This window comes from Camelus bactrianus, chromosome 6 (genome assembly GCF_048773025.1).
Source record: "Camelus bactrianus isolate YW-2024 breed Bactrian camel chromosome 6, ASM4877302v1, whole genome shotgun sequence".
Classification (NCBI taxonomy): Eukaryota; Metazoa; Chordata; class Mammalia; order Artiodactyla; family Camelidae; genus Camelus; species Camelus bactrianus.
This window is the reverse complement of record NC_133544.1, coordinates 25890267-25914430: the sequence shown is the minus strand read 5'-3', so window position 1 is coordinate 25914430 and position 24164 is coordinate 25890267. Positions and strand designations below refer to the sequence as shown.

Below are 24164 nucleotides of genomic sequence, written 5' to 3'. Positions count from 1 at the left end.
AAAACAACACTGGGAGCTAGATAAATATATTTATACTATGCCTAAATACCTGAACTTAAGTGAGTTTTTTAAGGGCCGGTGCATCCTCTCCCAACGTGGTTATCACAGATGGACACGTAGTAGTCTCTCAGATATCTCCTGAGGAAACTGAGGAGAGGTTTCTGGGACTTTATCCTGCACTTAGATTTTTCAGAGGTTTTGTCCACTTGTTAGGAAACAACTTGTTTTTCTGCTTACTAACTGGATTTACCTTCATCTGCTATAAAATAGCGTAAATGTGTAGTGCGATGACTCAGTATTAGCTTGCTTAACCTTGATAGATGTGAAAGTGTGATTTCTTCAGTCTTTCTGAAATGTTGAAAATGACTTCCATGCCACCCTTGCTGTTTTGGAAATCTCCTTGTCAAATCTTGTTTCTGAGAGTCCTAACCCAGCTCCCCCCAGCCCTTTCTCTCCTGGTGAGAGGTCTTCTCTGGTCTGTACAGCCAGACAGTGATCCAGTTTGAAAACGTCATCAGATGTGAGTGATGTAACACCCCAGTGGAGGGGAAAGGGCTCTTCTGTCCTGGGCAAGCTGCACAGGGCTTGGGGGCACAGTCTGAGGGCGCCAAGAGAGCGTCTGTTCTCACTCTCATTTCCTCGGTGTCTGTCCTATAAGGCAGGGCTGGGAGAGCTGGGCTAGACTTCACGCTGGTTAATGTGGCTACTCTGACTCTCAGGCTACTTCCTTAGGCATTTGGAAGTGAAGTCCATGGCTGTTCATTAAGGGCCTTCAGCCTTTGTGGGAATCCTACAGTGCACCAGCCTGCCCAGGGGTTAATGTGCTGTTGATGGCATCACCCATTTGACTCTCTGGTTCCGGCCGTCTAAGCCAGGGCACCCTTTTTGTGCCAGATGGGCCCATGGCAATGGCCTCAGAGCAGCTCACCCTCCGGAGAGACAGGGTCCTCTCCCTGCCCCTGTCCACATGCAGCAAGTTATCCTTTGGGGATCTCTTTCTACCCAGCAAAGATTAGAAGTCCCCCTTTGTCCACTTGCACAATAGATCAATTCATGACTTAAATAAGTAAATAATAAAGTCATAGACTTGTTACAAGTGATTATGCAACTTTTGTCATTAAAGAAATGATTTACCAAGCACTCCAAGCATTTGATAATTGCTGCATGAATTGACTTTTGTTTTTAAGTCAGATGCACTGGTGAACATTTTTTATGAGGGGATTTGAGTGATCTGACCCAGAGAGAGCCCGTCCCAGATGGAGCTCACCGGAGACCAGGCCTGGGAGTTACCACCACTCTGCCAGGCTGGGCTGACGTGGACGGCCAGTAGCACTATGGGCTCCTGCCCCATCCGTCCTTGGGGACTTGGAAGGCCCTGCCTGTCTCTTCCTGGCAGTGCTCCAGCCTTCTGGCAGGCGAAGGCTGGCCACCCCCTCAGAGGGCCCCTGCCCATGGGGCTGGAGACAAGTCTGGCCCCATCTCCCCACCGGGAACGCAGCCAACCCAGCTGTTTCCTGCAGCCCCTCCCTGATCACCCCACCTCTGCAGTTTCTCACGAGACAAGCCCCTTCTTCCCAGACAATGTTGCCCCAGGATTCTGTCTCTGGCTGGCAGAGGGCCGAGGACCTGCTTCTTCCCTCAATTTACCTGAGGTGTGGCATCCCACCGGCTCCCCGCACCCTCTTTGACACACTCCTTTGTTATTCTCAGAGCAAACAGCCCTTGTCTGCAGACTGGCTCTCTGGACAGGGAAGCTGGCAGAGGAAACTGTCTAGCTCATCCTGGTGCCTCTGAGCCAGATGAGGGAAGCCAGTGTGGGCACCTTCACACAGACCACGGAGGTGTGCCTTCTGTCTGGCCACCCAACTGCCCAAAACCTCCTGCTCCCCAATGTGTGGGGACCAGCCCGGCCTGAGCAGTAAGAGGGAGCTGGGTGCATGCAGCCACCCACCCCAGGGCTCCTGGGAATTGCTCAATAAGTGTTTAGTGAATAAATGAAGTCATGGGTGGATTAGAGGTCCCCGGGAGGGGATTTCCGTGCAGGATGATATAAACAGGGCACATGTGTGGGAATGTGTTTAAGTAAGAACAAATATTAACCAGTTTTGCCCTTGTTTACAGGGTTTTGCTGGAGACTCTGGAGCCTGAAGTCAATTGGCCTTATCCACTTAAGAGACCCAGTATTTAGAAACAAGTGGTCCAGGCTGACTCCAAACAGGATTCCTCCCCCAGAGCACATTTGTGACATCTTGAGAGACATATGGGTTTGTCCCCATTCAACGTCACCACGTTGAGTGCAGGAGGAATAAAGGATAGTGCAGGTCTTAATACTTCTACTCACCCCTCATTTAACCAAGAAAAGCCCCGGAGAAACGTACTTGCCCCATAAAACCACTGTCCATTGAGCATTTGTTATCAACGTGTCCAGACCCTATGCTGAGCCCATCACAAGCATTGTCTCAGGTCATCCTCATCCAGCCTGTGAGTAGGGTTATCCCCATTTTACAGGTGAGAAAATGGAGGCTTTGAGAAGATGAGTAACAGTCCCAGACACACACAGCAACAAAAGCAGGAGAGGCTGCCTCAGCCCTGAGAAGTCTGACTGCTTAGCCGGAGCCGGTGTGGCTTACCTCCAGGACAGAGGGGCGCTGTGAATGGGACCACCTCTCTGGGCCTCTGGTTTCTCTTCTGTAAAATACAGACAACATTTCTCCAGTGTGCTAACTAAAGCTGCTCAAACAACAGGGGAACATGAGAGACCCTGAGGGTCTGGGACACAGCCCAAAGTGGCAGCCACAGGCAGAAATGTCTCCGGAGTTTTAAGAAAACAAAAGTTTTAATTTTATTTCATAATGCATGTTGTTTTATTCTGATAAAATACACATTACATAAAATTTACCATCTTAATCATTTTAAAATGTATAGTTCAATGGTATCAGTACACTCATAATGTTGTGCAACCATCATCACTGTCCACCTCCAGGACTTTTTTTTTTATCTTGCAAAACTGAAACTCTGTGCCCATTAAACACTAACTCCTCATTCCTCCTCCCCCAGCCTCTGGTGACCACCATTCCGATTTCTGTCTCTATGAATTGTCTGCTCTAGGTACCTCATATAAGTAGAATCATACAGTATCTGTCTTTCTGTGTCTGGCTTGCTTCACTTAGCACCATGTTCTCAAGGTTCATCCATGTTGTAAGTCTGTATGTCTGTTTTAATAGAAAAGTAACCACAGCATCATTATACTCTAAGATAGGGGACTGGGATGATGGGTCTGAAATTTACTGGTTAGAGAAGCACCACAAAAAAAGACGAAAAGTTAGTGTTGGAAAGTCTGTTTCTGAATTGCAAGGTGCTGGTCTTCTGACTTTCTAAGTGAGGTTTCCAGGTCTTTGCCACAGGCATAAACACCTCTCAGTTTCTGGGCTTAGAGTCATCCAAATACAGAGGCTGAAGCAGCAGAGGAGATGAGTAATGCCCTGGGAGAGTGATGGAGGCACCAAGAAGAGAGGACTGCAGGAGACTTGGCTGCTGGCCTCTGGGGGTCCCACCCCGGGACCCCTTCCTGGCAGCCCACAGGGACAGCAGCTGCAGAGCAGCAGATGCCAAGCCAGATGTCAGGACCTGCAACAAGAGAGTGACACCTTGCCCTCTCTCTGCAACGACCGAGGCACCGAGGCCACCCTGCTCAGCCACAGGACACCAGGTATGCTCTGGAGGCCAGGCTGTCCACGCTGGGCTGAGAAGGACCCTCCAGCCTATGCTCTACGGGCAGGTCCCACACCCCACACTGGCCTTTCTGGGGGACTGGGCCTGAGCCTCTCCCACATAGGAAGCAGAGAGTGGGTGAAGGGGGCGCTCCACACACCAGCTCCCTTAATGTCTCCAGGAGTTCAGGTGGTTGGCTTCTCCAGAGAAGACTGTAGCCCAGATCCTTGCAGTGTGTGGTGTGTCCATGTGGAAGGAAGGGGATGAGCTCTCTAAGGCTCGAGCCGCTGGGTGGGAGCCAATCAGGACAGGATTTCCAGAAAACCCCTTCTTTTGCCGTTTCTGATGCTCTCCCGTCTCTGGCCTCCCACCCCAGGGCAGAGTCCTGCCCACACCCAGGTTCCTTGTGTGGCCTCACCCTCCTCCTGGGGCTGTATCCCAAGATCTGGATTCAGGCCCCAGGCCACTGAACGACATCCCAGGAATTCTGTTCTTTCCCTCTGGAGGGCCCTTGTGTCTGTGGGAAGGGTCGGGGAACCTGTATTTCTGTCCCAGCTTTGGGGATAAAACTCCCCTCCAAAGTCCATACACTCCCATACAGGTGGTGTATGACAGCCTCTCATCAGCCACACTGAGCATTGCACGTCTCACTCCTGCAGTCCCGTTTGGCGTTTCAAGGTCCTGACTTGAATACGGCAGCAGCAAAGGGAGGAAGGAGGATTGGTACAGGGGGTGGGGGTTGCAGACTGACACTGAGTGAACACTCTCCTCCCAGCAGCCCCCTGCCCCCCCCCAACACTTTGAAAGACTATATCAAGGGAAATGGATATGTGTTGGAGGGTAAAGAGGCAGTAGAGAGATAAATGGAGAAATCCTCAAATGTGAAGGGCTCTTTTTTCCTTTTGGATTCGGCTGTAGCATAGGTTGTGAATTTATTGTGGAAATACTTGTAAGATTTGTTTTATTCTAAATTAACACACACAAGGGAAGAATGCAGTGCCCTACTAGAAAGTAAACTCCCCAAGTGGGGACGATCTATGTGTTGGAGCCCACAGCTTGGGAGAGCTGACTGCACAACTCTGTGGTTAGTGACATTACCTTGGTAGCTTGAAAACAGCCTTAGTAGTTACATGTCCCTCTGAGGTGGTGGGACATGAGGCTTGAAGACAAGTGCCTGACCTGGGCAGTGACTGCCAGAGCCTGGCTGGTGGGTCCCAGCAGCATTGTGTGGGTTCTGCCTCCCCAACCTCTGGGTCTCCTTTGCATTTGGGGTGAGGAGTAAGGAATCATGGCCCTGGGTGTGTCTGAGAAGCAGAGATCATGGAGGAAAATTAGGAACAGAGCAGGAAGGTGCCTTGGCTGCCCACCCCCCACGGCAGGAGAGGCAGCTGCCTCCCACTTTACAGGAACCTTTGACCAAGCTCAGAAAATTCCTGGCTGATGGGGGGCAGGGAGTAGGGTTTTTGAATGGAAGAAACTATTTTCCTTTTCTAGACAAGCTTTGGGTAATTCCATTCCCTTTTCTCTGCCAAGCTTTATCTTTGCCTAAGAACTCACACAACTTCCCAGGGGCCCCTGCTACACAGCTGCTTCTTCTCCTCTCTTCACTGATAGGTAAGAAATGGGCCAGATTTAACATGTTTATGTTTTAATAAGCATTTTGTTTGAGCATCAGTGATGGCCCAGGGAGATGTGCTGCAGGAGCTGGAGGTCTATAAACGGGGTGAGCTCCCCATTGGTGACTTTTCTCTGCCCCAAAGGAGGCCAGGGGAGAAATGCCAAATGGCCAGGCTAGGAAAGGGGCTGAAGGCAGAAGAGGATGGGGGCAAGGAACCAGACTTGTGATTCCCTACCTCCCATGTGCCCCAGGGCCAGTGCTGTTTTTCTGGAAATAAGTGATTTCCAGTTCCAAAAAAAGAGATGGCAGGCAAGGTTGGGGAAAAGAAGGCCAATTAGGAAAGGAAATTAATTTTATCCCATTTATTGAGTTCCTACCTTGATCCCAACTAGTGCTTTAGACACAGGAGATAGGGATGCAAGCTTTACCCTCGGGGACCTCACTGCTAAGTTAGGGAGACTCCAGTTCCCACAGGGTGATGCATCATAGAACTACAGCAGACAGAGGTGGAGACTGAGGGAGCAGGGAGCCACCAACTTTGCCTGGGATGGTGTGAGGAAAGCTTCTAGAGAAGGTGAGTTTGACCAGGGTCTTGAGGGATGAGTAGGAGTTTGCAAGGGAGAGGGGGTTTCCAGAGTTCATTTTCGGCAGTGGTAAAAGGTGGCTGGGAGGTGGGAAAGAGCAGCAGGTGTGTGGAGAAACTCATTTGTGGCCCAATCATAGAATACAGGGGTAGAAGACAAGCAGGCAGCTGGACGCAGGGATGTGTAGGAGGGATGGCACATAACTGGAAGGCTCAGGCGCAGAAGAAATGGGGCTGGTGCCAGCACAGAGTGGAGGGCAAGCCAAGCCTTGGCACAGAGCCAAAGGAATGGAGGCCCTGGGCATCGCTAGTCACCAGGGATGGATGTCAGCAGGGCTGGGTGTGGGGGAGATGGGGCGGGAAGGAAGACAGCCAGCGGCGGGGAGAGAAAGTCCAACCTCCGCAGACGCTCCGGGTGGCCGGGCCGACCTCCTAGGCTTAGGCTGGGACGGACACCGACGGAGCGGCCCTTCCGGCCCTGCGCGCCCAGGACTCCCGGAGACAGGTAGGAGGTAGAAGAATAGGAACGTTGGCGCGGGCGGCTCACCCCCAGGCTGCTGCAGGAATTCGCCCCGCTGGGCTCGCGGGGAGAGCGGCGTCGAAGGAAGTGGGAGCGCGGGAGGAGACCCCGCCTCCGCGCCCTCGGGCCGGGGTGGGAGGTCGCCGGCGGGAAGGAAACGCTGGGAGCCGGGAATAGGGCTGGGGCCGGGCGGTCGGAGGCAACCAGGGCAGCCTCGCGGGGTTCAGCGCTGCCTTCCGTCGGGCGCAGTTCCTGGCGCAGAGCCCCTGAGACTAGCGCAGTCCCTCCTCCGTATCTCTGCGGCCTGGAGCGCCCGAGCCCCGGGTTCCTGCCGGGCCAGCCCCGCGTCCCATGTCGGAAGCCGGATCTCCCCGCCTCCGGGGCTGCACGGGCGCGTTCCTCTGGCGGCGCGGGGTGATCCTCTTTTGGGGGCGGCCGGGGAGGACGCGCGGGGACCCTAGACTCCCGCCCCCGGCACGCCTGGCGCGGAGCCGCAGACCCGCCCCGCCTGCCAGCCCCTTGTAGCAACTATAAAGTTTTTCCCTCTTGTCCGTCTTGCCGCCTCTACCCTAACCGATGCTCATCCCCTCCCCTGAAAGGCTGTCTCTACCCTAGAGCAGCATCACCTTCGTTATTAGTCCTAGAACAAGGGTCCCCAGGCACCGCGGCTTCCCCTTCTGCCCACGGCTCTTCCAGGAGGGCCCTCAGAGCGAGGCTGGGCCGCGGCGGTGGGAAGGGTGAGGCCGAACCCCACCGCCCTCACCCCGCCAAGCCCTGGGAACCTCAGGTTTGCGGTGAAAATGATTACATGAAACACTGTTGGTGCTAAGTTAACGGAGCATGTGCGTCGTTAAATGTGCCAGGTTGTACTAGGTATGCTGTTTTATTCTTGTAAACTGAAGTCATTTTATGCTTAAAAAATTAAAGAGAACTTTCGTAGAATTACAGATTTTAAACTTTAAGCATACAAGCCAGTACTTGTTTAACGTTCTGTACTGAACGGGGCACGTTGTGTGTGTCATTTTCCAGTACAGTGACATGTATACACATGCACACATACTGCACCCACGCACCAGACTACACTCTGTACACACTGCACTCTCCCACTTCGCATGCATGCACATACCAAACTCCACACAGGCAGTCCCCAAACACACACACACACATACTCCCCCCACGACCCACTTCTGGACCCAGACTGTGGAGCTTTTCCAGTGCAGAAATGCTGGCTTGGGTTTCAAGTAAGATACAATTAACATTTTAAAATCATTTGAATTTGGAAAGTGCCTTAAAAAATTTAAAACATCTATATTAACGAGTTTTTAAACAAGTAGTGTAATGGCTTTTTAAAAGGAACTTCTTGCTGAATTAAAACAGTGAGTTTGATTGTTTCGATTCTGAGCTCTGTTTTTCAACAAGGAAGTATTTAATTGTCCTCTTTTCTCCCCTCAAACCCTGAAACCGCTGAACTTTCAGAAGCCAGTTGTAGACAGGCCTTCCCTCCCTCGCTGTGTGAATGGCACGGCCATTCTGCTGCACCCCACGACGTCCCCTCCCGTCCCTCAGCATGTCTCCGGGTCACCTGTGGGCAGCGGGGAGGGAGGGACATGCTGCCACCGCGCGGGCCCAGGAGACGGCTGGGAGCGCGAGGCTCGGGGTGGGGTGTTGCCGGGTCCTTGCCCCGCCCCCTCCAACCCCGGCCTCTCCGCAGGCCTGGCCGAGATGCGGCTGCTGCTGCTCGTGCCTCTGCTGCTGGCCCCTGCACCCGGGTCCTCGGTGAGTGCGGCCCTGCCCCTTGGGAGGACCCTCCTGGGAGGGGAGAGGGGTGACAGCCTCTCCGTGGGCTCGAGCCCCCTGAGGGCTAGAGAGGGCCAAGGTCGGGGAAGGTGGAGTGGGAGGAGGTGAGCCCTGGTCCCCAGCACCTTCAGAGAGGGGTTAGATTTTTGAAGCCATCTGGCCAAGGTGCCCAGAACTTCCTGCCTGGCTGCGGGGCTCAGTTTGCAGAAATGGCACCTTCCCAGCGCCCTCCCCATTCACTAAGGCTGGGAACCTCTGCCCTGGTGGTCTTCTAGGGCGGAAGGAAGAGGGGGTCAGTGATGACACCAGCCAAGGTGCAGGGCTAGGTGGCCCATCCCACCAGACGTCTGCTACCTGCCTAGGACCAAACTCAGCTGACAGTTTGGGGCTGTTTGGGCCGCCAGCAATTCCCCACTGCTCTGGGGGTTAACATCTGGAGCAGGGCTGTCCAATAGAAACTTCTGAGACGATGGAAATATTTGATATCTGTGCTGTCCAATGAGATAGATAGCTGCTCGGTTCATGTGGTTACTGAGCACATGAAATGTAGCTAGTGCAACTGAGGAACTGAATTTTTAAATTTCAATTAAGGTAAATTTAAATGGCCACAGGTGTGATTAGTGGCTACTGCATTAGTGCAGGTTTAGAGAGTGGACAGTGGACACAGGAAGCCAGCTGATGATCAGAGTAGCTGTTTCATTAACAGAGGCCCCGAAGAACATACCTGGATTCTGAGGAGGTACAGGGAATCTTCTAGACTGCCGGACCCACCTTTGGGGAGAAGATGGTCTGCAGAGCTGGGCTTGGCCCTGGAGGCTGCTTCTGCCAGCCTTCTCCTGCGTTGACAGGATGGAGGTCACAGAGGCAGCCAAGCCCTGCCCCTGGAGAGCTTTCCATGGGGAAGACCCACAGCTCTGCCCAGTCCTCTGAGGCTGGCAGGAGGACCTTGAGAAAAGACTCAAATTATTTGCTGCCTTAGGGAGGGCAGGGGAAATGCTGCCACTAGAAATGTGAGTGGAGGATGAGAAGGGCAGAGAGGGGAAGACCCCAGAATGAAAACCTAACAGCTGTGTCCCTAAGCAAACAAGCAGGTCTTAGCTTCCTTTAAATTGGTGGAGGTGGGGGGAGGTAATAACACCCACCCACAGGTTGCATGCAGATGAAATGAGTCAAGGTATCCAAAGCAACCCGGGTCCTATTAGGTGCTTTCTTCCTTAGAAACACCTGGGTAGCCTTCTCTTGCCTCCTACTCATACGCTGAGCTCAGCTGGGGCTGGACCTGGCCAGGCTGAGAACTTTCTTAACCCCCTCCACTGTCTGGGGCAGGGGTGTGACCCAGGCTGGTTCTAGCTGGGGGGCAGGACCCCCACCACCACCACTGGATCCCCAGCACTTCGTGAGATCATTCTCAGTGCTGACAGGGGTCAGCTTGAGCAGAATGAGTAGCTGATTAAGGAGGAATGAAGCTGAGATATAGCACTACCTCCACGCCCCTCACTACCCCCAAGGCTGGTCGAGGGAGGCTTCCTGAGGGGGCCTTCCAGTCTCCTCATCTCTTCCTCTGTTCCCACTCCCATAACAACCCCCCGACCCATGCACACCAGGCAGCTGATCCCCTAGGAACAGTGCAGCAGGAAAGGGGGTTCCTGAGTTGCCTCACACGGGGGTTGGAGAAGGAGCGAGTCGGGTGCTGAGAGTGGCAGGAGGCAGGTGAAGATAGGCCCAGCATGAGGGTGGACTGGACCAGCTCATTGTGGCTTCACACCATCTTGCAGCTCGTGGCTTGGGTAATTACAGAGAAACAAGATGTGTCTGTGCTGCTTCTGGCTGAATGTGTTTTCTTTCATCAGAGAGACTTGAGTACTGGGCAGGGCCTGGCTCTAGGATGCCTGCCTCACAGGTGCTGGGGGCAGGGGACGAGGGGATTTTGCAAGGCTTGGTACTTAGAGGGCCCTCTGTTCGGGTGAGTCACCCCCCACCCCATCCTGATGGCACAAGGTGGCTGCGTGCCAGGGGTTCCCCTTGTTGCCTTACCCACACTGGTAAGCCCAGCCCCACCCCAGGGCAGGGTGGTTTGGGGAGGGTCAGGTCATGTGCTTCAGGAGCAAGACTGACATCCAAACAGGCTTTGGTCAGAGGTAATTAGCAGCTAGGCTGAGGCTGGCAGGATGAGAAAGCAGCAGTCCCTGTGGGCTGCTTCCAGAATTCTTACAATGTGGTGATGAGTCTGGGGTGGGGGTAGGGGGTGATGGTTGTCCCAGGAAAGTCACCCTCCTGGCACTCAGTATCTTCCCCTTTAAAATAGAAACTGATCCCAGTAAACTTCAGTTTAAATTTTATCGAGAGAACACTTACATTTCGGTTCACTGGTTTTTGGAAGCTTGGAGATTTTGGCTCAGTTAGAACTGAAGGGTAAATGATTTGAAGAGTGAAACCTCAGACCTTTAGTCTGGCTGGCCCTTCCTTCTCGATTTTGTATGTGGTTCAGCAAGTGTGTGTGATTTGTTCTGATTCAGGGTTCTGATTTTATTTATAAAACAAGGATAACTAGATGTTTGGCACTGGGGTACTAGAAGTACGCAGTGAGTAATCCGCGCACGCGCAGACCTCCATCCACAGCCCAAATGCTGTGACGTGGCTGGAGGCTTACAGCGGGCGGAAGAGCGTGCTTTTCCATGTTAGGACTCAAGTTCTTTCTCTGGAAAATGGTAGTGATTTTTTTTTCCCCTAGAGATTTTTATGTGGCGATGCCCTGAAATAAAAGTCCCCTTCTGGCAAACAGGACATATTTTCAGTCCCCCTTTTGCCTCCCAGCAGGAAATCAGGTCTAACACCTGTCCAGCTCCTTGGGACTCATCTAGTTTCCCCTTTGGTTCCTCAGGTGAGGTCGGTGGGAACCTAGTATAAGAGCAGAGGTCTGGAGTGAAGCCAACCTGCTGCTATGTCCACACATTGCTACGTGGCTCCCACTCCCTCTGCCTCACTTTTCTTATCCATGCACTGGTGTCTGTCAGGTTGTTCTGAGGTTTAAATGAGAGAATATGTGTGTAGCATGTGGGCTTCTGATGCCAGCTGCAGGGTGTCAGATCTTTCTGGTGGGAAACTATCCATTAGGATTGTATCCCAGTTGCAGAGTCCCAAATGACAGCCCTTCAACAAGAGAGACTTGATCCCTCTCTCACATAAACACACAGAGGTCAGAAGTCTAGGGATGGTCTGTCTTACAAAGTACCCCCAGGTTCTAGGATCCTTCTATCTTTGCTTCACTGTTTGAAGCCTCTATTCTCAAATTACCTCATAGTTTATAAGGCTGCTCCAACTCCAGCCATCACATCTGATTTCCAACTAGCAGGAAGGAGTACAGGAGGGAGAAGAAAGAGGACAAATACACATGCAAGCTATCTCTTAAGGAGGTTATAGGCACACTTTGTTTTATTGCACTTTGCTTTATTGTGCTTTGCAGATACTGCATTTTTTTTTTTAACAAATTGAAGGTTTGTGGCAACCTGTGTCAAGCAAGTCTATTGGCTCCATTTTTCCAACAGCATTTGCTCACTTCATGTCTCTGAGTCACATTTTGGTAATTCTCACAATATTTCAAACTTTTTCATCATTATGTTTTTTATGATGATCTGTGATCAGCGATCTTTGATGTTACTATTGCAAAAAGATTAGGACTTGCTGCAAGTTCAGATGATTAGCATTTTTAGCAATAAAATACCTTTAAATTAAAGTATGTATATTGTTTTTTAGGACAATGCAAAAAAACACACAAAAAGACAACGCTATTGCACACTTAATAGATTATAGTATAGTGCAAACAACTTTTATATGCACCCCAAAATCCATGTGACTCACCTTATTGCAATGTTTGCTTTATTCTGGTGTTCTGGAACCAAACCTACAATATCTTTCAGGTATGCCTGTCCTGGAGGCTGCTGCAAAACACTTTTATTTATATCTCATTGAAAAGAATTTAGTGATATAGCTACGGTTAACTGCAGGAAATCCAGGAAATGAATTTTCACAGGGGGCAGCCAGGTATCCAACTCAGAGTCAAAGGTTCCTTTAATGGGAGAAGGGGAGGATGGACATTGGAGGATTCCTGGGAGTCTCAGCCACAGATTGACAGGAAGAAACCACAACCCACCCCACCCCCAACCCACACACACATGCAGGATTAGATTAAGTTTTTATTTTAATACAAAAACATGGCACTGCCAGTGGGTGACATTCCCTGCACAGGTGGAGACATATCTACCTGAGAACATGCTGTTCTTCCTGCCCTTTTATGTCTCCCTCCTGGAAGGTATGTTCTGCTGATCCATGGGCTCCATTCAAGGCACTGTTTGCAGATTTCTTGGATCTCAAACCAGACTCTGCCCAGCCAGAGGATATCATGGTCAGGAGAGCGAGCCTCTGCCCCTAGCTTGGTCATTTCCCCACTGTACCTGGCAAATAGCAGGGGCTGCTAGTGGCAGTGGCTTTGACAGATGCGAAGGTTGGGCTTCTTATGGTGAAAGCTGGCTAATTCCACAAATGAGTACGTTCAAGTGCCTGGTGATGTTGTAGTCCTGAAGGGCTGGCTCTAGGAAACACAATCTTAGGATCCTTGCAAAGGAGGGCGGTGTTTGTAGGCAGGGGAACTCGGGGGAGCCCTGAGAGCACTTGTGAGGGCTCCGAGTGCTGACTTCCACTCCTGAGCATCTCCTCCTCCAGGCTCTGAAGGTGAGGCGGCAGAGTGACACCTGGGGCTCCTGGGGCAACTGGAGCCCCTGCAGCCGGACCTGCGGAGGGGGCGTCAGCTTCCGGGAGCGCCCCTGCTACTCCCAGAGGTAGGGACGCAAGAATGGGCCAGGTTGTCAAAAGAAGGCAAGCACTCGGGAGTGGCTGGATCCTGGGCTAGGAGCCCTGGGCCAGTGCTAGGCCACATGGACAGAACCCATCACACAATAGATTTGTGCTGGGAAAAGTATTGGTGGAGTGCTTGAAACTGAATCATTTCCCATGTGCTTACACACTGATTGCAACAGCCACCTTACTTTAGGGGAGCTGGAGCCATGTCCGCTTCATCCACCCTTGAGTCTCTAGCTCCTAACACAGTGCCTAGCATGTGGCAGGTGCAGTGAATTCATGTTGAATTAATGAATAATCTTCAGCAATTCTTAACCTGTGCAGTTTCTCTACCGTCAGCCTCTTTGTCAAGTATAGGTGTTTCCCAGTCTAAGTGACTTATTAAGCACCTGCTATGTGCCCTGCACTCTGACAGGTACTTTAGCGCCCAAAAGGGTGCGTGAAGACACTGCCTGTCGGTCGGTGGGTTAACTAGTTCCTGAAAACTGTGTGAAGAGGAAGAGCAATGAGATACTGTTCTAAGTGCCTTATACTCATTTACTCCTTAAGTGGCAGGATAACCTTACCAAGTGGGTATATGTTACATCTTGTTGTATCTCCAAAGGCAGAATTTGAGTCTTCTCTGGGAATTTGCTTCAAGAGGCAGAGTGGCCTCAAGTTAGACAAATTCCAGAAGAGTTAGACTCCTGCGTCTGGCTTCTCCCAAGTATAAATATGGGCTCACTGCATCTACCTAAGGGGATTTATGTACTGGGGGACACCCCTCCTCTCCTTGCTGCCCCTCTGGCTGAGGGTTGCCCACCATGGAGCCCATCCGTAGCTGGGGGGCCTGTGGAAGAGCTCCAGGGAGGCGGGGTGTTAGTTATGGGGGTTTGGGTCTTCCTGGTGCTCTTGCCCTACAGGAGAGATGGGGGCTCCAGCTGCGTGGGCCCCACCCGGAGCCACCACTCTTGCCGGACAGAGGTAAAGTAAAGCCGGCAGGGATGGGGGACAGCTTCCCAGAACCCCTACTCGGCTGACATCCTAGTGCCCTCCTGTTTGTGCACAGACCGAACTCCAGAAGCCCCTTCCCCACCCTGCACCCAAAACACCCCGCACCCAACCCCCCCCCCGAGGGGGGTCATGAGCCCAGGGGCACCTCTGAGCCTCCCAGAAGCCGCAGCTGGCGTGGTGGGGCAGCACGCAGTGGGACCCCAGCAGCAGAGTCATGTGCCCCCTCCCCACCCCCACCCCCCAGAGCTGCCCAGACGGCGCCCACGACTTCCGGGCGGAGCAGTGCTCCGAGTTCGATGGCCAGGAGTTCCAGGGGCGGCGGTACAAGTGGCTGCCCTACTATGGGGGTAAGTGCGCAGGTCCCCGCCCCACCCCCGACACCCTGCGGTTGTCCAGTGCTGGGCCCCATCTTTTGCGGATCTCTTTAACAAACTTCACAATTTGCATTTCACAGTTTTCATTACTATATTAAAGATGCAGTGTCAAGTACATTAAAAAAAAAAACAACCCAACCAGTACCCCCAGGCACATACCCATTACAACACAACAGTGCTGATCATTCTGAGGTTTTTACACCCTTTTTCCCTCTGGATGCAAACAAAGCCATGCCCAGGTCTGTGCCATTTTGAGCCTTGTTCTGTGCGTTGCTTTGGCCTGCTCCTGAAGCTTTCCTCACCTGGCAGGAGTTGCAGGGCAGGGGTGGGGGGGATGCTATCCCGCTGAACTGCAAGGTGGTCTCCAAGGGGTTTGGTGGGGCGAGAGCTCATTCTCTCAGGAACTCTGGGGCTGGAGGCCTGCTCTCTGGGTAACTATGAGGCAGCTGTAGGTCATTAATTTTTAGAGCAATACAGTTCAAGAAAAAAAAAATACTAGCATCTGTGTAATTAGAACATTTTTGATGAGTCAGAAGATACCTTAGGTTAATCCTTCTGAGTACTAGTTTTCAGTGCTCCCTGTAAATGACTCCTGGAAACTCAGTGGCACTCTGGATTCCAACTCAGTGAACGGTCATGTCCTGTGTATGCCTTGGGGGTGGGGGGAGGGGGTCTGGGCTAAAGGGGGTGGCCCCAGTGAGTAGTCATTGTTCCTCCCGGATCCTAAGGTAAACATACGTTGGAAATAATTGAAATATCTATAGTGTAGACAAATTAGAACAGGGGAAAGATTGAGAAAGGGGTACCTTCTTTGTGATTGCAACCCTATTAGCACCTCTAGGCTATTTAAACAATGCGTGTATAATATTTAGATAAATGCAAAAACTGAAACAAAAAAATGACCCCACTTCTTTCATAGGATCATTGCTAGCATTTTTCTAGCCTATTTCATGTTATTTTTTCTCTATGTTTACATGTTTGTAATTACTACATGGTATCACTTTGCTTTCTGTGTTATAAGCATCTTCCCACATTATGTATAGTCTTTGTATCATAATTTTTAACAGCACAGTCAACATGCATAGTAGCCTAGTGATAGATAATAGTTAAAGAGTAGCTGATTGTTAACTCTTGGACTATTATACATAATTCTGAGATAGACCTCCTCAAGTATCTGCCTTTTTCCTTATTCTGGGATTTTTATTTGACTTTGTCCCCAGAGATGCAGCAATGTCATGGAGAGCATCCCTTCTCCATGGGCTAGGGGTGGGATTCAGAGCCACTGGGGGTGGGGATGCTGTAGGACTTCCTCTCCCAGCTAGATGTGTGCTTCTGGCTCCTGCCATGCTTTGCTGTTGCTAGGAGAGGCCTTGAACATTGCTCAGGCTCTCAACTTTCCCATCTTGCCTGCCATAGCCCCAAACAAGTGTGAACTGAACTGCATTCCCAAGGGGGAGAACTTCTACTATAAGCACAGGGAGGCTGTCATAGATGGGACACCCTGTGAGCCTGGCAAACGGGACATCTGTGTGGATGGCAGCTGCCGGGTAAGTTGTGTGCCACCCACCCCCACCCCCTGAGCTGGCTTGGGGCTTTATTATAGGATGTCTCCCTTCCCTGAGCCAGTGGCCAGACCTTGATGTCTTCTCAAGACTGGCTTCTAAGGTGCCTTGCATCACAGATGCCCTGCGACCCTCTTACTTTTGCCCTTTGAAAACTCTAGCACCACAATAAAAGGAACCCTCTGGGTGGCAAGTTACAGAAACCCAGCTAAAACTGACTTAAGGGAAAAAGAAAAGCCACTGAGGCATGGGCGGTCTGGCTGGCTGCGGGTTCCTGAATGACACTGCTGGAAACATCTCCTTGTCTCTTGGCTTTCCTCTCTTCTGGGTCCGCGTTTGCATCAGGCAGGTTCTTCTGGTGAGGTATAAAGATGGCCACCAGCAGCTCCAGACATCAGCTGTCCCAGCCTGGAAACCCCCTGGGACTCCCAGGAATTCTAGTGACCTGGGGTTGCTTCTGGTTTGTCCTGGCCTGGGCCTCCCCCTGTACGTTTTGTGCAAGGTATACAACCCACTGATTGACCCAACCCCTATGCTGGGAGCTGTATCCAAACTCAGTAGGAGAGGTGGCTTCCAAAGGGAAATGACGTGTTGTTGCCAGAGAAGGGGACATGGATGCCAAGCAGGCGGAAGAGGTGGATTGATTGTCAGTCACCATTTACTTGCCCCCATGGCTAGTAAATGGTTACTGCTCTTCCCAGACCTGGCCGGGCCACCTGGATTCAAGTCCCAGGGTGACCATGACTTCCTCTGGTCTTTCCTGTCTCCCCTCATCTCTACCTGGCAGGTTGTCGGCTGTGACCACAACCTGGACTCATCAAAGCAGGAGGACAAGTGTCTGCAGTGTGGGGGTGACGGCACAACCTGCTACCCCATCACAGGCGTCTTTGATGCCAATGACCTCAGCAGAGGTGGGGGTCCTCCCAGGGTCCACAGACAGCTGAGACAAGGGTCTGTTGCCTGCCCCTTCCTTGCCTGTCTCCTGTTCTGGCTGAGTCACTCTCTTGGCTCTGAGAGGGTCTGATCTGGCACTTAGGTCATGCCTCAGGGTGGAGGCCAAACCCTTGCCCAGGAGCCTGTGGGCTGATACTCAGGTCTCGGCCCACCTATCCGGTGGCCACCTGGCTGCCTCATCTCTTCCCACATCGTCCCCACCTGTCCCCTCCTCTCCCACCCCATTTGGGTGTTGGAGCCTGCCTGTCCCTCTGGCCTTTATAAAGCTGTTTCTTCCTTCAGGAACACCAAGCACCCCACCCTGCTGTGTCCTACTTGCCCTCCCCTCACCCAATCTGTGCTGCCAGGCACTTAGCATCCTCAGGGCCAAATCCTCCCTGTGCCCGGGTGGTCCCAGAGTATCTCTGCCCCTCAGGCTACAACCAGATCCTCATAGTTCCTGTGGGGGCCACCAGCATCCACATCGAGGAGGTGGCCGCCAGCAGGAATTTCCTGGGTGAGTGCATGTTTGGGTCTGGGGTGAATCTGGGGCTGGGACTGGGAGGCGTGTCCTGCCCTGGCAGCTGACTAGGGTACTCACCCTGCACAGCGGTGAAGAGCGTCCATGGTGAATACTACCTCAATGGGCACTGGACGATCGAGGGCGCCCGGGCCCTGCCCGTGGCCAGCACCATCCTGCACTATGAGCGGGGAGCCGAGGGCGACCTGGCGCCCGAGCGGCTCCATGCCCGCGGCCCCACCTCAGAGCCCCTGGTCATTGAGGTGAGTGGGGCAGGCAGGAGAGGGCCTCCAGGGCGAGTGGGGGGCACCTGGCCCCCAGGGGGCCAGCGGAAGGGCTGTGGGGCAAGCGAGGGAGGCCCCCCTGGCGTCAGGCTCAGAGGGGACCCTCCTGCACAGCTCATCAGCCAGGAGCCCAACCCCGGCGTGCGCTTCGAGTACCACCTGCCCCTGAGCTCCCCCCGGCCCGGCTTCAGCTGGAGCCACAGCTCGTGGGGCGACTGCAGCGCTGAGTGTGGCGGAGGTGAGGGCAGCGGCCTGGGGAGGGCACACAGCTGTGTGCGGGCACTCCAGCCTTGGGTGGGAGGTGGACAAGTAGATGAGACAGCTGCATGTCACGGAGGTCACCTTGGGGTGACTGGGGGCAGAAACCAGGGGTCAGGGTTCCCCGAAGCAGTGGCGTCTCATAGGAGACAGTGCTCCATGGGCAGCAGAGGCTGGGCCTGGAGCTGCTGACTGGGTGTCAGAGTGGGGCTTCATCCCCTATAAACAAAACTCTCTGAGCCTCAGTTTCCTCATCTGTAAACTGAGGACAATGATGGCACCTACCCCAGGGGGTCATTTGAGGCTTAATCAAGATGATACTTGGGAGGTGTCCAGAATGGTGCCTGGCCTAGAGAATGCGTTCAGTGAATGCTGACTGACCGGCTGCCCACTGTGGCTGGGCCGCTGCAGGTCACCAGACACGCCTGGTCTTCTGCTCCGTCGACAATGAGGCCTACCCCGACCACATGTGCCAGCACCAGCTGCGGCCGGCTGACCGCCGGCCCTGCAACCCTCATCCCTGTCCACACACCAAGCGGTGAGGCCCTTGCTAGCTCCCTCTGCCCATGTGGGGTCCAAGCTCTTGGTGGGAAGGGAGTGGGGTCCCTCAGCTGCTTTAGTTGTGGAGCAAAGAAAGAGGTTGGGGGGCTCCTCACAGAAGTGGCTGGAGTGGGGAAGAGGCAGCTGTCAGCGGGGAGGCAGTGGAGGGGTCTGAGCACGAGACCCCGGGCTATTCTGTCCACCTTTGTGAGTCCACACAGTGCCCATAAAGTCCAGGCTGGTGGCAGGAGGGTTGGGGAGGTACCGGAGGAACCTGTTTGAGCCAGCAGGGAACTTGTCAAATGCCAAGGTGTTGGTAATGCCTTTGTTCGTGCACAAAGGACCTCTTACCTGCACCGGCCCAGAGCGTGGCACCTTGCTGGGGCCCAGCGTGTGTGCGGGAACAGGTAATCCGCTGGCCACAGGCTCCCTGATGGGCTGTGTAGTCCTTCCACCCCGTGGCCTTGGTGGCAGCTGGTCTCTTGGGATGGTGGTGGGCTTGGCTTTGCATGTGCAGTGTGGGTGACCTTTTCTTCTGGGTCCTTGGGCCCCAGGGCCAGGCAGAGCCACTCCACACACCCGGGTGAGCACGGCCCCTCAGGGAGACGCCCCTAAGGTCTGACCCGGAGGGAATGGAGTCTGGCTAGGGGTGACAGGGGATCTGGAGAGAAGAGGGGGGGATGCAGGTGAGGACAGGAACACTGAGGGAGGCAGCCGGCTCCATGTTGTCAGGACCAGCACACAGTGGTAGGAGACAGCAACCTGGGCTGGACTTTGGCCTTTGTGCAAAGCTCTTTGCTCCTCACCTGCACGGCCTGATGCTCAGAGGATGGGCTGGGTCAGGGTCCCCCCTCTGCCTGCGTGTGAGAGCTGGTACCCCCTCAGGCCTGGGCCTTGGCCCCTGCTGCCAGGCCAGCCTCACCGGCCTCCTGCTTCCTGCCAGCTGGAAGACAGGGCCCTGGGCGCCCTGCTCAGCCTCCTGTGGGGGCGGCTCCCAGTCTCGCTCCGTCTACTGCGTCTCATCCGACGGGGCTGGCGTCCAGGAGGCTGCCGAGGACACCGAGTGTGCGGGCCTGCCTGGGAAGCCCCCCACCACGCAGGCTTGCAACCTGCAGCGCTGTGCATCCTGGAGTGTGGAGCCCTGGGGGGAGGTGAGGCCCCTGCTGGGACCAGGCTGGGGCTGGGATTGGGGCAGGGCTGGGAGGCCTGTCCTCCGCTGTGGAAACAGATCCGGGGAGTAAAGTGACCTGCTGGTCATATTGGAAGCTGTGGCCAAGGCTGGGACTAGGAGCAGGGACTTGGACTCCTGCTCCAGTGCTCTTCCTCCTTCTCTAGGTTCCCAGGCAGGGTGGTAAAGGCTTTAGTAGAGGGAAAGAAGAAGCTGGGCGCATTTCTGGGGGGCATGGGAAGAGCTGACACTCTTGGGGCTGCTGGTCACTGCTTCCAGCATCTACATATATTCTGGCTGCAAATGAGGGAACGTATTTTACACCTCAGCCTGGTGTCTGCAGCCCCAGTCTGAATGTGGGCAACAGGGTGCTGTCTGCCCTCCATGCCAGGCCAGTGGGCCTCCAGCTGTCCGAGCTGGCATGGCTCCTCTGGGCGAAGGCCAGCTCCTGCTGACAGCCCGGTCCTTACAGTGCTCTGTCAGCTGCGGTGCCGGAGTCCGGAGGCGGAGCATCACTTGCCGGGGTGACGAGGGGTCTCTGCTTCATGCCACGGCGTGCTCCTTGGAGGACCGTCCCCCCCTTAGTGAGCCCTGTGTGCACGACGACTGTCCCCTCCTCACCAACCAGGCCTGGCACATAGGCGCCTGGGGTCTAGTGAGTACTTCCTCTCCCCATATCTGCTGCCCAGGCCTGGTTGCCTGGGTCTCTGACAGGTGCTGTGCCTGTGCCTGTCCTTGGGTCTGTCGTGCAGGACCAGGCACCTCCCCTCTGCCTTCTGGGTGCCCCCACCCCCAGCCTCAAGGTCTGTCTCTTGATGTGGGCATGTTCTCTCTTCCCACTCCCGCCCCGGCCCCAGTGCTCCAAGAGCTGCAGCTCAGGCACTCGGAGGCGCCAGGTCGTCTGTGCCATTGGGCCACCCGGCCACTGTGAGAGCCTGCTGCCGTCGAAGCCTGCAGATGCGGAGCCCTGTAACACGCAGCCCTGCCATCTTCCTCCAGGTAAGGACAGAACGGGCGGGGCGGAGCCTGGCCTGACCTCTTTCCCCACTGTAAACCTGGCCAGCACTTCCTGTGCTGGGCCTTTGCCTGTGCTGCGTCAGTCTCCTGGACCGCCCTTCTCCCCCATCTCCACCTACTGAAGCCCTTGTCACCCCTGAAGTCCAGCTCTAGGCAACCTCCCAAGCCAGCCCTGTCCCCACCCCGCATAGCTCATTGTAACTGCTGTCACTCTTAGGTTGGTTCTGAGCTGCAGTGGTTGTATATGGTTAGGCCGGCCTACTAGCTAGGAGCTGCCTGGGGGCCAGGACCTTGACTTCCTTCTTTCTGTTTTACCCCTGCCCGCACCCCCCCTCCACCCAGAACTTTGCTAGCATGTGGTAGGTACTCAGTAATATGTTTGTTGAATGACCGTGTGACTGAGCACAGAGAGGGAGGTGGTCCAGGAAAGCTTGTCCTCGTACATTGCCCCTGTCTTCCCCACTTCCCCTCACTCCCATCCCCACTGGGAACGACGGTGCCCAGTCATGAGGAGCTGCAGGACGAAGGGCACGGAGGCCAGCACTTAACTTGGTGTGCGGAAGTGTTATTGAGGAAAGGTGTGGGTTGGGGCTGAGCTGGGGCAGGGGCAGTTGGAGGTGATACTGCAGAGAAGTGTGTTTGGCCCTGACGTGCCCGAGGCGGGGGAGTGGTAGGATTCCGATGGAGGCATGTGGTAAGGTGGCTGAGAACCAATGGCTTGGAGTCAACGGCTAACCTGGGTTCAAATCTCCTCTCCACTGCTGAAGGGCTGCGGGGCTGGGCAAGTGCCTCTCCTCCCTGGTCCTCAGTTTGTGCATCTGTATAATGAGTTAGTAAGAGTGACTTTTCAGGCCTGTGGTGATCTCTTGGCAAGGAACACACAGTACTCGATGAGCAAAGGGTCGGCAGCGGTGGCTCCTGGGGCTCCTCAGCCTGGGCCTGGCCCTTAGGGTGCATGAGCAGGAGGATTCCCGAGCTCTTCCAAGCCCAGCCCCCTGGAGCCACTCAGTGTCCCAGGGCCCTGGACGCCTTCCTGGAAGAGGCAGCCCTGGGCTTGCCCTAGAGAGGCATTTGCAATAGGTAGATAGGAAGGAAGCCGTAAGAGAACTTCAGACCAGGTTGAATTGTAAAAGAAATAACCTTCACTGCTGTTTTCATAAGCATAATAATAATGCATGGTCATTGTGGACAGTTTGGGGAAATCAGAAAAGGAGTGTATAGCGAGAAACTTTAATTACCCTTGATCCCGTCGGTGTTGGGATAAATCTTTCCTGAACTTCCTTGTAATGTAAGTGTGATTTTGTATCTACTCTATGCCCTAAATGCCATCTGGTGTGTGAACATTTTCGTCCTGTGCTTTCTAGGTGAGCGCATAGTGGGTGAGAATTTAGAATTTAGGCGGTTTCTGGGGTTTGGGTACCGAAACCAGTGCTGTAGTGCTTACTGGCGAGCACCTGCGGGGAGGGGCTGAGGGTGGGAAGAGGAGGCCCCCTGAGGGTTGGGTGTCCCATGGACACACAGACAACTCTGCTGCCTCTTTTTTCTGGCCTGTAGGGCAGCACTGGCCAAAAGTAAAAAGAAACAAGTGAATTTATATTTAATAATATGTTTTATTTAACCCAATACAGTATTTTTGACATATAATCTATATAAAAATTATGAATGGGATATTTTATGTTCTTTTTCCATGAGATTTTTTTTAACAAAATGAAGTCTTCCAAATCCAATGTATAGCTTACACTCACGGCACACCTCAGTTCAGATGCTAAAATTTCGCTGGCATACCTGATCTGGATTTAGATGTCATCAAATGTCCAGTTCAAAACGTAGATTCACCTACCCAAGTGGTTTCAGGACCGGGGAGAGAGTTTGAATCAGCCTTGTCTGAGGTTTTGGCCTGAGTGGGATGGGCGATAACGTGAAAACCAAGATTTTACCGCCTGCTTCCTAAGTTATTGTTTTTAAAATATCCCCTGGGGACTGGCAAGATGTAGTCCATATGGGAATGGAATTTTCAATTATTTTATTTTTCATAACTTTGTTCCACCATGTAGTAATATGCTTATTGTGGAAAATTTGAGAGACACTAACAAATAGCAGGAAAGGACCACCCCCAACCCCGACACGAAAGGCCGAGGCACTTCACTGTGAGCACTCTGGGGGTGTCCTGCTAGCCTTTTTTGTGCATCATGAAAAAAAGAATAACTGTTGTCCTCATTTTCTCTACTCAGCCTTCTGCATTTTTTTCTCTAACATTTTATGATGAAAAGTCTTTTTAAGAACTTTATTGAAGTGGTCAAGTATCATATACCAGAAAATTCACTCATTCTACTGGTACAGTTCATGCTTTTTAGTAAATTTACCAGATTAGACAGTGAGATGATGAGAAATTTTAGTCATACAGGAAAGTTGAAGAACTGTAGTGAGCAGCCATGTGCCCATCATTTAAGTTACACAGTCAATATTTTGTTATATTTGCTTTTTCTTTTTTTTAAACAATTTTATTATGGTATAATTCCTGTACACATATTTTGGATGTTCAATTTGATGAATTTTGATAAGTGTGTACACATATATTTGCTTTTTCTTTAAACTAGAGGTACTGGGGATAGAACCCAGGACCTTGTGCATGCTAAGCATGTACTCTACCACTTGAGCTATACCCTCCCCCTATGTTTGCCTTTTCATCATCTACTCTCTTTCTGTCCTTTTCATCTATCAGTCCAGTCGGTTTTAATATGGACTTGTTATTGAGGTGAAATTCACATCACACACAGTGGGCGTTCTGGAGCGCACAGTGCACTGTTATTTGGTGTGTTCTCCATGTTGTACAACCACCACCTCTCCTCTAGTTTCAAAAATTTTCATCACCCCGTAAACGCATCTAGTACCCATTAAATAATCACTGCCCGTTAACCCCAGTCCTCTTCCCTGGTAACCCAATCTGCTCTGTGGGTTTGCCAATTCTGGAAGGCAGCTGTGCTCACCACTATACCACCAGCGCCTCCCTGCCAATTCTGGGTACGGCATATAAAAAGGAATGAGCAGGCCTTTTGTGCCTGGCTTTTTTCACTTAGCAGAATGTTTCTGAGGTTCATCCAAGTTGTGGCATTTATCAGTATTTATTCATTTGTTTGCATGACTAAATCACACCGAATTATATGGATGTATCACAATTTGTTTGTCCATTCATCTGTTGATGGATGTTTGGGTTGTTTCCACCTTCGGACTATGATGAAGAATGCTGCTATGAACAGTCACATACCAGTGTCTGTGCGGACTTAGAATTGGGATTGCTGGGCCATATGGTAACTCTGTTTAACTTTATGAGGAACAGCCAGGCTGTTTCCACAGTGGCTGCACTGTTTTACATTCCCACCAGCAGAGCTTGCGGGTTCCAGTTTGTTTGCACCCTCGCCAACAGTTGTTACT

General features: G+C 52.8%; 1 protein-coding gene across 11 annotated transcripts in view; it reads left to right on the top strand.

The window, feature by feature from the left end:
* Positions 1-5255: 5255 nt before the first annotated feature.
* Positions 5256-24164, top strand: part of PAPLN (papilin, proteoglycan like sulfated glycoprotein) — a 33617-nt gene continuing 14708 nt past the window's right edge. The window contains exons 1-15 of one of the 11 annotated variants that reach the window (XM_074365289.1): positions 5271-5325; positions 8144-8208; positions 12949-13064; positions 13986-14046; positions 14321-14423; positions 15867-15997; positions 16800-16923; positions 17382-17462; positions 17556-17728; positions 17864-17987; positions 18419-18545; positions 18889-18954; positions 19491-19698; positions 20188-20370; positions 20573-20714. In XM_074365289.1, coding sequence (XP_074221390.1) covers positions 8155-8208; positions 12949-13064; positions 13986-14046; positions 14321-14423; positions 15867-15997; positions 16800-16923; positions 17382-17462; positions 17556-17728; positions 17864-17987; positions 18419-18545; positions 18889-18954; positions 19491-19698; positions 20188-20370; positions 20573-20714 — 1693 coding nt within the window. In that variant the 5' untranslated portion in view covers positions 5271-5325; positions 8144-8154. The other 10 variants (XM_074365293.1, XM_074365290.1, XM_074365292.1 and 7 more) reach the window with 10 other exon arrangements.